Raw genomic sequence first — 15,039 nt, forward strand, 5'->3', positions numbered from 1 at the left:
TCCTGAGGAAACTACAGTCCATTGGTGATCTTCCTAAAAACACCAACCTAGCCACTATGGATGTAGAAGCCTCTACACCAACATTCCACACAAAGATGGACTACAAGCCGTCAGGAACAGTATCCCCGATAATGTCACGGCTAACCTGGTGGCTGAACTTTGTGACTTTGTCCTCACCCATAACTATTTCACATTTGGGGACAATGTCTACCTTCAAATTAGCGGCACTGCGATGGGTACCCGCATGGCCCCACAGGATGCCAACATTTTTATGGCTGACTTAGAACAACGCTTCCTCAGCTCTCGTCCCCTAATGCCCCTACTCTACTTGCGCTACATTGATGACATCTTCATCATCTGGACCCATGGAAAAGAAGCTCTTGAGGAATTCCACCATGATTTCAACAATTTCCAACCCACCATCAACCTCGGCCTGGACCAGTCCACACAAGAGATCCACTTCCTGGACACTACGGTGCTAATAAGCGATGGTCACATAAACACCACCCTATATTGGAAACCTACTGACCGCTATTCCGACCTACATGCCTCTAGCTTTCATCCAGATCATACCACACAATTCATTGTCTATAGCCAAGCTCTACGATATAATTGCATTTGCTCCAACCCCTCAGACAGAGACAAACACCTACAAGATCTCCATCATGCATTCTTACAACTACAATACTCACCTGCTGAAGTGAAGAAACAGATTGACAGAGCCAGAAGAGTACCCAGAAGTCACCTACTACAGGACAGGCCCAACAAAGAAAATAACAGAACGCCACTAGCCATCACCTTCAGCCCCCAACTAAAACCTCTCCAACGCATCATCAAGGATCTACAACCTATCCTGAAGGACGACCCATCGCTCTCACAGATCTTGGGAGACAGGCCAGTCCTTGCTTACAGACAGCCCCCCAATCTGAAGCAAATACTCACCAGCAACCACACACCACACAACAGAACCACTAACCCAGGAACCTATCCTTGCAACAAAGCCCGTTGCCAACTCTGCCCACATATCTATTCAGGGGACACCATCATAGGGCCTAATCACATCAGCCACACTATCAGAGGCTCGTTCACCTGCGCATCTACCAATGTGATATATGCCATCATGTGCCAGCAATGCCCCTCTGCCATGTACATTGATCAAACTGGACAGTCTCTACATAAAAGAATGAATGGACACAAATCAGACGTCAAGAATTATAACATTCAAAAACCAGTTGGAGAACACTTCAATCTCTCTGGTCACTCGATTACAGACCTAGGAGTGGCTATCCTTCAACAAAAAAGCTTCAAAAACAGACTCCAGCGAGAGACTGCTGAATTGGAATTAATTTGCAAACTGGATACAATTAATTTAGGCTTGAATAGAGACTGGGAATGGATGAGTCATTACACAAAGTAAAACTATTTCCCCATGTTATTTCCCCCACCCACCCCACCCCCCACTGTTCCTCAGATATTCTTGTTAACTGCTGGAAATAGCCTACCTTGCTTGTCACCATGAAAGGTTTTCCTCCCACCCCGCTGCTGGTGATAGCTTATCTTAAGTGATCACTCTCCTTACAGTGTGTATGATAAACCCATTGTTTCATGTTTTCTGTGTGTGTATATAAATCTCCCCTCTGTATTTTCCACCAAATGCAGCCGATGAAGTGAGCTGTAGCTCACGAAAGCTTATGCTCTAATAAATTTGTTAGTCTCTAAGGTGCCACAAGTACTCCTTTTCTTTTTATGATAAAATAGACACTCTCTCCCCCCTCCCCCACCACTCCCCCTCACCAAAGACTGGTCCAATATGAAGACCTCCCTTCTGTGACAATATCTTCCAACATGAAATACACATATTAAACCCAGGTTACTAGAGGTAACTGCCATCCAGCACCACTGGACATACAATCATTAAAGTCAAACAGAAGCTCAAGTGGTGTCCTTTGTTGCATACAGGGATGTTAGGATAACAACAATAGAAATGGATTGCTTTGTAATGAAATCCTGTGAGGTATTCTGGCTCCTTTTCAGGCTGAAACGGAACACAGTTCCATTCTGGGAAATTCTGCTATTTGGGTTCCAAGAGAGATGAGATCCCAGCACCCAATGCTGTCAGAGTTACTGTACGTCTTGTACACAGAACACAAAAATAGCCTAAAAGTTACCAGTTCTGTATCACTTCCGTGAGAAAATTAATCATAGTATCATTGATTGCACTGGGTTTCAGTAATCAATATTCATACTAGATTGCTCTTTCCAAGTAACTTTAATTACCCTGATAGTGCAAACAGAGACTGTACGAAGTGAATAATATGGCGAACTTTGCTTTAATCACTACATTTACCAGGAGGAAACAAAGAGTACACAGCCACCTACGGAACCATGCTGTCATTGGCAAATTCCATTTAACATGTGTCTCTCCTATAACATTACCTACCACATAGATAAAAAGCAGGAAATACACTATTACACAAGCTATACTGTTGTATATAGTTGAAAATAATAGATTATTTTTTCCTCACACTCATATCAATGTGCTGTATAGCAACAGTCAGAATAAAAGATTAATAGTAAGGAATGCCATCTGGAAAATTTTCATTCCCATGGTGCTGAAGCCACTGAAGGAAATTGTTACCCTTCTTTAATTACATGAAGTCAAAGAGGCTCCAAGAATGACTTTTCCTGAGCACTGTATACCTCAAGCGCAGGAAAGTCACCAAGGATCAAACACATTTATTGGAGAGAGATCATATCCTGCAACATCTTCAGAAACTGTGTCACTGTGTTTAAGTGCATGAAGGTGTTTTAGGTTTAAGGCAGGGGCTTGTTTCAGTAAGTCTACATTCATAGGAGCTGACTCTATGGGCGCTCCGGAGTTGGAGCACCCACGGAAAAAAATAGTGGATGCTTAGCATCCACCGGCAGCCAGCTCCTCCCCCTCCCACCCCCAGTGCCTCCTGCCCACTGCCGGCCCTGCTGATCAATTCCTCCCCCTCCCTCTCAGTGGCTCCCGCCTCCAACGATTAACTGTTCCGTGGCATGCAGGAGGTGCAAGGGGGAGGAGTGCGGAAGGGGTACACTTGGGGCAGGGGAAGGAACAAGTGGGGTGGGGGTGGGTCCTTAGGGGATGGGGTGGAGTGGGAGCAGGGCCTGGGGCAGAGCAGGGGTTGAGCACCCCCCGGGAAAAGAGGAAGACGGTGCTTGTGGCTACATTAATGAGCCTCTGTTCAACTCAACCCTAGCAACCTAAATGCAGCCAGTTCCTTACTGTGCTGCAAATCCAGTTGAACAAATGGCATTTCTAAATATTTGTGATTCGTAAAGGCAACTGTGTCCTCTTCTGTCTGGCCTTTTCTCACAGTCTTTTAACATGTGTAGGCAAAACTTTGCGTTTTCTTTTGTACAGTGTAACAGTTATGCATTAAATAACTATGCTATCATACTGATGCGATTCCATTATAAACCTCTGTTTGCCTCTGGAACCTTTTTTTTAAAACCCACCCAGTCAAAGCTTAGTTTAAAAATGATCATTCCAGATGCATATTTTTTTACTCTAAAAGATTTTGCAAATAGGGGAAAATAATAAAGATTCTCAACATTACATGAGGTTTAAATAAACTTCAATGCATCAGTTTTCACAAATTTTTTTAGGCTGCGTTTTGCAAAGAAAGCAAAGCACTTACCGGGAGCAATGGTCTCCAGTGTCCCACGATTAATTTTTCTAGTGCTTGTACAGTGTTGGACAGTGGAGCCAGTAAACACCAAGTAAAAAACTACATCATCTTCAAGTTCATCTTCTTCAGTCAGCAGCACTGTAATAACACAGTCACCCTAAGACAAGAGCAAAAAAAGCCAGCGGTCAAGTTCACATTCTCAATAATTTTATTATATGAATGACCCACTTGGTCTCCCAGGCTCCTGGTTTCTTCTCTCTGTTCTTTTTTACATCACTGTAAGAGTCTTTGCTCCCATCTTCAGATATACAGGTAGATTTCACGATGCATTTTGGCCAGATCATCAAGCAGAGCAATCAGCTTCAAAAGATATGCAGAGGCTCGGTCACTAGATTCTCACAGGAAACAGTTTTCCCATCCCGTGAAAATTTTCAAGATTTTGAACAATTTTCCCATGTTGCACTGGGATGAAACCAAGAGTTTTAGAAAATGTTGCTCCCCCCTCCAAAAAAAGAGAGCAAGATAAAGCCCTCACCCCAGAACAGCCAACACAGCCTGGTGTGTAGGGCACTCACCTGGAATTTGGGAGGACCAAGTTCAAGTTTCTGCTTTCAGTCAGGCAGAGCAGATTCTTGAACCCGGGCCTCCCACATCCCAGGTGAATGCCCTACCCACTGGTTACTCTCTCTCACCAGAAATCCCAGTGTGTACCTGAGAATCCTGCCTGATTAAAGTTTTTTCAAAACTGATAAGTTTTCATGAAGAGTTTCGGTTTCGACAATGTGTTATTTTCTGATGAAAAACTGTCTTTACCATACTAATTTCCCCCTACAGTTACTCACACCTTCTTGTCAACTGTTTGAAATGGGCCATGCTCATTACCACTACAAAAGTGATTTTTCCTCCCTTGGTATTCTACTGTTAATTGAATTATCTCGTTAGATCGACCCCCCACTTGGTAAGGCAACTCCCATCTTTTCATGTACTACGTGTATATATATAAAACACACGCACACACACACCTGCTACTGTGTTTTTCACTCCATGCATCTGATGAAGTGGATTCTAGCCCACGAAAGCTTATGCCCAAATAAATCTGTTAGTCTCTAAGGTGCCACAAGGACTCCTCGTTGTTTTTGTTTATGTCAAAAAAATTCCCAACCCCAGCTCAAATAGCCATGGTAGGCAACATCATCTGGAAATATCAGCACAAGATCAAAATGAGCACCTCACAGCACCATGATATCATGATGGTACTGTAACATCTCACTGGTGTTTGACTCACACCAGGAAGCACAGAGAGCAACCCAAAATTGCTCAAGTATCCAAAGTATCCCAGCCTAAATTCTCTCTCTGTGCCTAGGTAACTACCTACTGATACCTGCAAGGTGACTAACTCAAGTACTGACCACTACCCTCCTCCTCAACACACATACACAGAAACCTAGGGAAGCATCAAATTCAACAGGGTTTTCTCTTGCTACAAAGAGAAGGAGGTGGAAATATGATTGTAAGGAACCAATAAGGACAGTGTTGTTGCAAAATTATACTCAATAGAACTACCCTTCCTGGAACAATAGCTACAGACAGGAGAATAGACTTTATATTATCAGGACTCAAATCTGACTCCCTTTGCAACCCAATACTATGTACTGGCACGTATCAATATTGCCTAGAAGTAAGATTTACTGTTATGCCTTCATTGTCATGTGCAATTACACTTTCACCAAACAATAACAATTTAAAAATATCCACTGCCTTGTTGCAAGGTATGCATTACCTCCTCATTTGCCATATTTTCTAGCAGATCATGCTTTGATGAAGCTGCAAAACCTTATTTATAGCGAATACAAAAGTCCATGAAACCAGGACACACCCTGAATAAGTGGCAGATTTTCTCCTTTATCTCCTGCTGCCTCAGGTCACACTCCTACGCTCAGTCTGCACAACCTAGATTTTTAGAACTACTGTGTGCAAAAAAGTATACATAAATGAGACATGCAGTATAGGTGTGGCTGTGTTAGTCCCAAGATATTAGAGAGATAATGTGGAGGATGCAATGAAATCTTTTATTGGACCAACTTCTGTTGGTGAGACAGATTTTCGAGCCCTTCTTATCTCTGCATATATGATATGTGGTTATCACAAGTAACTCTGCATGTAACTGAAGTAATTGTATGCGCAAATTACACACATTCTTTTGCACATACAACACTAAAAATCTGGTTTCGAGGTATATAAATACCTATCATAGATTAAAAATCCACTCTCTTGCAGCCGCAGAGATGCATTCATTGCAACAGAAGGAAAGTACATACAGAAATAACAAGGATAAAGGGTGTTTTGTATGACTTTGCTATCCTTTATAATCTGCCGACAATTAATTGTTTAAGACACACATCATTGGGAACAGTAGGCTAAAAATGTCTGGTCCTTTTCTAGCCCTCTAATCTAATAAGATCAAAACCAGTTTGATGCCTCAGGTTTTAAAATTAAAGCTGTATTAACTAGCCCTGTTTCACCATTCCACTTAGCATATATTAATGTTGCAAGTTTGGAAAAGGCTCCAGGCAGATCATGCAAAATCTAATTTGAATATTCAAACAACAAGCACTATCTCATTATATATATAAAACCTTAACTCTAAAATTCAATTCATTGCTCCTTCTCCCTCTCAAATCAATACTTTCTCCCAAACAAATCCACCAGTTTCCACTCCATCCTCCTTTGTGCTCACTCACCCTCCCACCCTAGGTTCCCCACCCCCACTCCCTCTTCTACCTCTGGATCCCCACAGCTCCTCCACACTCCGCTCCGCATTCTGGCTCCCTCATTTGAATTCCTCCTCCATCACCCTGGCTTGGCTCCCCCAAATTCATCTCTGGTTCCTCATGTCCCTCTTTGGATTTGCCTCATTCCTCCCTCCAAGAAAGTAGTCCCCCAGTGTACCCTTCAACACAGCACAACACCCTACATCACTCCACCCAGTGTTACTCTTGCCTTATCTCTGTGTCTGCAGCTGGTTGGGTGATGCTGTGTGTGGAATTTCTATGGTTACAGAGCTCCCATGGCCTCCCTAGTGGACTCTAACCACAGAGATTCTGCCTTAGAGGAGACTAACTGAACAGAAACCGCCTCAAGTACCTCTCCCTCCAGTCTTCCACTCCAACCCCTTTCACTTTTCATGGGACTCTATAATAAAGGTACACCACTGAAAACCAGGCCGGAGTTTTAGCCAAGCTTTGCTGCTGACCTTAGACAAGTCTCACAGGTTATCTTTGCCTCAGTTTCCCCATCTATAATATGGTGATCACTCACAAGCAGAGGATGAGGCTCTATTAGAGAGTGCAATGCCCTGTGGCATATTGACATCGGAGGCATGAGAGCAGGTGCCACGTAATGTGATTGATCTTTGTTAGAACCATTACGAACCCTGGGCACGCAGGGTGAAGGAGCAGCTGGAACTACAATCTTTGTTCTGTATGGCCAGCCCCCAGACATGCAAATCAGGAGATTAAAAAATAAAAAAGGTTACTTTAATTGGCCTTGTGGGTCACATTTTGAAGTTCCTCTCCACAGCCAAGAGAGTTAGAACCTTTTTTGAAAAGAGAAACGAGTGAAACAAAAGGAAAGAGAAACGAGTGAAACAAAAGGAAAGAGAAACGGGGGGGGGGGGGAGGAGGAAAAAAGAAATAGAATGTTGCATAATTCCATGACTCCAGGAGCTGGGGTTTTAAGAAAAACATCATAGAATCATAGAATATCAGGGTTGGAAGGGACATCAGGAGGTCATCAAGTATCACAAGAGTTGACACTACTGCCAACTAGTCATATGCCAGATATGGACTGTATGGTAGTAAATCTAAGCAGGTTTTGGATGATAAAACCACAAGGAAGACAACTGTGTGTGGTAATGTGACTTCAGCAGATAGGCTCCTGAGGGCTTGTCAACATACAAAGTTGCCCCAGTGTCATTACACTAGTGGAAAATCCTGAGGGAACATGCCAATATCATCTTAAAACTAGTTTTACCAATTTTGCTTTCCCCTGTTTTAAAGGAACAAGCTAAGCAGATATCAACCAGATTTAAATCCAGATGATGCTGAGAGTTAAACCTATCACTAGCCCTGGTAACATGGCTCATAGATTAGTCCTTCATCACTGCTCATAAAACTAATGCTTACAATGAAACAATTAGTATATTACCCACTTTTTGTTGTTGTTGCAATTCATCTTGACAAAAATTACTGAGCCAGTGGTAGAAAAGCACTAGAAGAAGTGCTTCTGTAATCTATCAGGATATAAATACCAGAGCAGCGTTCTAGAGGATGTGAAAGGAATAATACACAGAAGAGGCAGAAAAAGAATGTGTGTGTTTTCAATGATACAATAAAAAGACAGAAAAAGTCTCAGATTTGAAATTCAAACATTACCAATTCACATGCAGAACTAAAACATTCAATTCCAGCAAATGTGTCCGGTTTTGAAGCAACTATGCAAAATGCACGCTTTTTAACCCACAAATTTCTCCCTTTGCTTTGATTTTTGTTTCTTCATCCTTGCTCAAACTGTTCCCCCCATGGGATCCACATGCAAATACTTAAATGGCCCTAAAGTCCTGCTAAAGTTTAAGACAACCCCATTAACAGAACTGACTGTTTAAACAAATGGCAGCTGATGCTAATATTTTTAAACCCAGAACCTGTAAATATGGCTCATCACTTTCCTTTGGAACAAAAGTGATCAGCACAGAGTACATGTGAAAAGAACTGTGTATTGATGGGTTTATACACACATGGACTAAACGAAGGCCATCAGGGTAATACTTTAACAAGCTTAAGAGATACAGGTTAACTCACAAATATTAGAGCAAAAACTATAGATGCATTCACCTAATTATTGTTAAAAAGATCAGGATAAAGGGCTAACACAGAACAAGCTGCAGATGTGGACAAATACTAGAACCCCTCAGGCCCTCTATATAGGTTTGTCTAGACTAGGATTTAAAGGTGCGATATTAGATCAAGGTAGCTAACTACTTTACAGCTTCTAAAACTCTAGTCAGGCAAAGCAACTGTACTTCAGAATTTGCTAAACTGGTTGAGTTAACATCTAGAGCGAAGCCTAGGTTATGACAAAATCAGCTAGCATGATTGTAAAGGTCTGAGGCTATGTCTATAGTGGACTGCAGTGTAGACTACAGGGGCTGTGAACTATATAGCGCACCAAAATGTTGCACTATCTGGTGGATGATGCCAACACAAACTAAACATTACCTAGTTTGTGTTAGTACAATCCTGTTTGAAAGAAGACTATGTTAATGCAAAGTAAGTACCTTTTAGTTTGCACCAACACCGTCCACACTGGGCAATAAGAGCACAACATTTTGGTAACACCCTTGCAGTCCACACTGTGCCACAGTATAGACAAGCCTTTAAACTATGTCTACACAGGCGCTAAAGGGGTGTTTCAGTGATGCTAAGCTAACTTATTGAACTAACACAATTGACAAATGCTCCATTTTCTGCTACATAGACAAGGCCTACAAGCCTTGTCTAGACTAGAAAAAAAGGTGTGGGGGAGGTTTAATAGAGTGAGCTCAATCAAGCTTACTTAACTTGACTGTAAACCACACTTTATGGGTCTACCGTGGAGCTCTATTTCAAACTAAGGGTGGTAAACTATGTCTACACTGGTGTTCAATGGGGTTCGCAATCAAGTTAAGTTAACCAATTCTGTTGAAACAAGGTACCTTTTTACCTAGACAAGGCCTAAGAATAAGCATCTCCTGCTACCTCAATTAGCAACCTGGGAGCTGCAGCTCAGGTGTCCGCTTCATGTGACATCACCATCCAGATCTCTCCAAACCCTGCCGAAGTCTTTCAATAAAAAGCGGGAAGTCAATACCCAATATTCCTAATATGAAAAACAAGCATGGCTTTTTTTTTTTTAACTTAAAAGTTGACACTCTCTTTGCGGGTCATTAGCAAGATGGAATGGATGCCATTCATTCATTCATCGTGCATTGCAGTTCACCTCTGCATGCGCCTTCTGAACTGCCATCTGCTGTTGTGTACGAAATAATTAACTGTTTGTAATCTACTTTGAGACCCCTGGAGATATACAAGTTCTAATGATCATGATTAAGAAAGTGGGTGGCCTTTAATATCTCTCATTAAAATCAGAAACAGACAGCAAAACTCTGTCATCTTCATCATAAAAAAAATCCATATCCAAAAGTTACTTAAAAATCTTTTTGAAAATATGAATTAACAGTTTACAGTACAAGGTTCTCTCTTTCCAACAACTTCAGAGTTAAAGCAAATCAGTTACAAATGTGGCCAAATTCCTTAAACCCACATAGAAAGAGTTTCCAATAGCACTATTGCACTCAGCCTACAAAAACATTTTAATTGAAGCATGTTTACCTTTATTCATTTAATATTACCCAAATAATGTCATCTGTTCAGTATCACTGCCACACAAGGTGGCTATTATAACTCCTTTCATCCTGAATGGCTACAAATGGAAAGCCAGGCTGCCAATACCCCTTTGGTGAAAGTACAGATAGATCAAAGCAATTCTCCAGCACATGCCAACAAATAAGAATAATTTAATTTCAAACCTAGTTTGGATTGACTAATATTTATTTATCTTAAAGCCCATTGGAAATGAAAACATTCCATTTTATGTCCATTCACACAAAAGGTCACCATTTCTTTCAACTCCCAAATTTCGATTCAAGCTGTATGAAATAAACATTTCAGAGATGTGATCTGTATGAATTAAGCCTATTATTGGAAAGTACATTCAGTATCTCCAGCTGGGGAGGGAATGTTGTTTAATGGTCATAGCACATGACTAAAGATAAGGGACTTGGCCACAGATTCACTGAGGGCTGAGCTACACACAATTTTTGTACCACTATATCAATTTAGAAACTGATTTTAACTGAAGTGGTACAACATCTAGTGTTGACACCGTTACATCAGTATAATAGTGGCTATATCGATATAAGCATCCTTACATCAATATAATTGTGTCAACACTAGGGCACTGTACCACTTTGTATCAATTTCTAAACCATTACAGTTATGGGAGAACAAAAACTGCTTTGATGAGCCCTGGGTGATCATGGCTAAACCACTTCCTCTCTGTGTTTCACTTTCTCCATCTGTAAAAGAGGAATGACCTGTCCTTTAAGGGCTTTTATATGAGCTTACTTCATCAGTGTTTGTAAATTTCTATGATGTTATTAGACAGAGGCCACTATATAAGAGCCAAATATTACTAATTTATATTATTTATTATTTTGTAAAAATGTATCTGCATTCTAAAGAGACTACCTTAATCTCTTAAATGTTTGCACAATTATATAGCAAAAGCTCAAATTTCCAATTCAGTTATTGAGCATCTTTGTATGTCTGCTTCTGTAAGTGCTGGGGAACCATGAATCTTGTCAGACCCTATACTGCAAATGACAACGAATCATAAGGATCCCTCTGTAACATGCACCATTTGGGATCACACAAGGACTCAATGAGAAATGGCAGAAGCAAGACCCACAGTAATCCATTCATCCCCAAAGCAAATCTATATCATTTTACAGGTTTCCTATACACTTGTAAGTGTATGTCCCGACTAGGGTTGGAAAAGGATGTATTTTTTTAAATGTGCTAGCTAATGTATTTTAAAATTCCACTATAAACAGTTTAAGTTGTATTTTAATGTGAACCATATTCACCTCAAGCAGTTAGCACATTTTAAAATACTACTTATCCCTATACTACTTATCCTATTGTGGTGTTTTGAAGTATGTTAGCAAACATATCAAAAACTCATCTTTTTTCCTCTAACTCAGACAAAGCCTAGGACTATTTAAATAAATGTAAACTCCAGTATGATGTGTTAAAAGGTAAAACTGAAGGACTTGTAGAAGTTTTATTAAAAGCAGAATAGTAAATGGACAGAATATATCAGCACTTGGTAATCCTGCATTCGTTTCTTATGCATACACGAGATTGCTGATGTTAACCACTACAATCTCTGGTTACATTTTTCATCATGGTAGCACCTACTACAGTACACTGATGCTGGGCACAAAAGCATGCATTAGGTGACTAGGAAAAATTTACTAAGTGGATGCAAAAAATAGGTCTGACACCTTTCAGCACTTTTCTTTCCAAACAGCTATTGCCAAGAAGAGTTCTGCTGTTTTACTGAAGAGTTTGGCTTGGAGTGTTAGATTAGACAAGTGAGAATAATGTGCCCTTTTAACAGGTTTAATTCTGTTTCCATTCATAACAGAACTGACTTGTTCTTGGGTCAACTTATTACATTATGCCTTTTGGTGTCATAACAATTAATACTTTCAAACTGGTATCTTCTTTATTAATGGAAAGCTTTTCACACAGTTTCAATATGGATCTTCTTTTATGGGCACAGAAAATTGAAATCCTTTGATTGTTTTCCTCCTTGAACTGATAAAAGTTCACCTGCGTTTTTTTTTAAATGAAGTAGATATGCTGTCATCTAACCTCCAAGCAGGAGCGTCATTTAGCGCTATGGGCACACAAAGAGAAGTCAGATTTCACTCCAGAGTCACTATGGGTACATCTACACTGTGAGTCACTATGCAATGGCTGCAATGTAGACACATCCTGGGCAAGTGTAATGGGTTTATAAACAGCACATGAGCACAGGCAGGAAAGGAGTCTTCCCTGCTTACTGGCAACTAGGCTGACCACACCCCGGCACAGTGACCAGAACTGCCAATCATGGAGGCATGCACCCACAGCTGGGACCAGTAAGGAAAACAAGCTCAGCTATAAAAAAGGAAAACAGAGCAGTGAGGAGGCAGAAAGACCAGGAGAACAGAGGACTAACAGCCCCATGCCATGCTGCCTCTAACCAAGTGACAGAGAGACAAAAAAGATGGCGAATTCTGGAGTTTAAGGGCTGATTGGCTCATTGTAGGTGAAGTTGATGTACTGGGCTAATTTGAGATGAATACAGAGACCCCAGTTTGGAGAAAACTGGGACTTCTAGAGGGGCTGCCCCAAGAACAGTTCTCAGCAAATCATTTCACTTCTCTGTGCCTCAAGTGTTCTCATCTGTAAATAGGGTTGCCAACTCTGACTAAAGCTATTCTGGGAGATTTCCCCTCCCCAAAAAACTTGACAATGTCATTTTCTTAAAATATCCTATTAAAATCTCCCAGGTTGCTTTCAATGGGCACTGGGAGATTGGTGCCGATTCTGGGAGACTCCAGGCCAATTCTGGAGGCTTGGCTACCCTATCTGTAAAATGGAAATCATCATTAGTGGTGGGATGAAAATTTTCCATCAAAACTATTTTTGATGGAAAAATTGGGTTTTTGCATACACGAAATTTTCCATGGAAAGTATCTAGTAGAGAGAATAAATGGCAGCTCAAAACCAAGGGGAAGGTGAGGATCCCACAATCCCATTCAAGATTCAAATTACCGTGACTCACCTTCTAATCAATCTTTTAGCATATCTGTTTTAAAGGAATGAGGTTAGAAGGGGACAGGTCAGGGGTGCATGGTGCAGTGAACTCATATCAGTCACGGAAGCAACCCCCGACTCTGCCATTTTATGACTCAGAAGTGCCCCTGGAAAAAGATCATGTCAACCCAAGTCACTTTGCAGATAATCAGATCTGGAAGAACAGAGGTGGTGGTATTAAATAGGAGGTTTTGACTTGAGTAGCACTAGAAATCCCTGCTTATGTGGAAATACCCCCAGATAACAGTGATGATCTAGGCCAGGCATGCAAAGAAAGATGGATGTCATTCTGCTGCACTGTTTAAGCTCCCTGCAGATAAGGTGTCCAAGAAACAACTCCTGAAATAAGTGGAATGGAAATTTGTCAGACTTACGGTGGGTTGGGTCCATTCTCATAGTGAATGACTACAAGCCTCTTGATCTTTGAGGAGTCTGAAGCCATTATATTTGTTTTTTAAATGAGCCACAGCACATCAATGTAAGGATACGCCATCAGATTACTCTCAGAATCCCTGGCTTGACTTTCTTGTTTTTCCCTTTCTATTATTTTAAATAATCCATGTTAATGTTAGTGCCGATGGAAGATTTAAGATTAAAAGAACTGAGGACTGAGATACTCTCTGATGAGACAAGCAAAAGTGTCAGTTAAAACAGAGCCTAGGATAACCAGATGTCCCGATATTTAGGTGTTTGTCTTGCATCCTGACTCATGTATGGTCGGGACACCATTTGCCCCGATATTTTGGCGCGGGACTGGAGTGGACTGGTTAGCGTTTACCTGGGGCCCCAGTGGCGCTTACCCAGAGCAGCTCCTAGGAAGCAGCTTGCAGGATCTTGTGGACCCTAGGCACAGTGGTGGCTAGGGGGTCTCCGCGCTGCAGCCACCACGAGGCACCGGCTCTGTGGCAGCCAATGGAAGCTGCCGGGGTGGGGCTTGTGGGTGCAGGCAGCACATGCAGATCCCACTGGTCACCCCTGACCTTAGGAGCCAGAGGGACCTGCTGGCAGTTTCCCAGGAGCTGCCCTATGTAAGCGCCACTGGGGCCCCAGGTAAGTGCTAACCAGTCCACTCCAGCCCCGCTGGATTGATGTTCGGAATCGAAGCAGCATACACTTGGTGCCACGTGAAACCCTTGCCAAAATGAATTTCCGGATCACTTGCAAGATCTTCTACAACTCTGTGACTGCCCAGAAGCAAGTCATGATTATGGCAAAGTCATCCAAGAAGTACAAACTTCTGGCACATCAGAGAGGTATGCAAATTGTGAAGTTGATTTATTAACTGAATAAAAAACCCCACTCTTTACCCCTGTTTGTTTAGTGTACAAATAAATCTGTATGTTTAAAAATGGATTATAACCAAGTCTATGCTTTAGTCAGGGAGAGCACGGCAGTCACTGATTCCGGACCTCCCTGATCTCGCTTGCTTCAGCTGTCAGCGGCTGAAGCTGGGGCTGAAGGCAGGACTGTGGGCCTCCCCTCTGTGACTGCAGCTGCGGCTGGGGCTGGAGCCAGGGATAGAACCGGGACCCTTTGCTCCCCTGCCTTGCAACTGGAGTTGCAACCAGGATCCTGTGCCCCTGACCCGTGGCTTCTGCCAGGGGCTGGAGCCGAGACCCTGTGCCCCTGACCTGTGGCTTGTGGCGGGGGCTGCAGCAGGGGCCAGACACCCCCCTTGCAGCTTCCTAGGGCTGTGCGGCTCCCCATGGCTTCAGTTGGGGCTGTGTGCCTGTGGCTACTCCTCTCCCCCATGTGTTCTGATATCTTCCTCTTGCAATCTGATCACCCTAACAGAGCCCAATTTTGCAATATGAACTCCTACCCACTAGAGTGAA

At 42.1% G+C, this 15,039-nt stretch overlaps 1 protein-coding gene across 9 annotated transcripts in view; it reads right to left on the reverse strand.

The window, feature by feature from the left end:
* Positions 1–15,039, reverse strand: part of AKAP13 (A-kinase anchoring protein 13) — a 339,098-nt gene that overhangs the window by 218,318 nt on the left and 105,741 nt on the right. For all 9 annotated transcript variants that reach the window (XM_043493947.1, XM_043493946.1, XM_038418967.2 and 6 more), the window contains one exon: positions 3,687–3,834. In XM_043493947.1, coding sequence (XP_043349882.1) covers positions 3,687–3,834 — 148 coding nt within the window. The remainder of the gene's footprint in view (positions 1–3,686; positions 3,835–15,039) is intronic.

This window comes from Dermochelys coriacea, chromosome 10 (assembly GCF_009764565.3).
Source record: "Dermochelys coriacea isolate rDerCor1 chromosome 10, rDerCor1.pri.v4, whole genome shotgun sequence".
Lineage (NCBI taxonomy): Eukaryota > Metazoa > Chordata > Testudines > Dermochelyidae > Dermochelys > Dermochelys coriacea.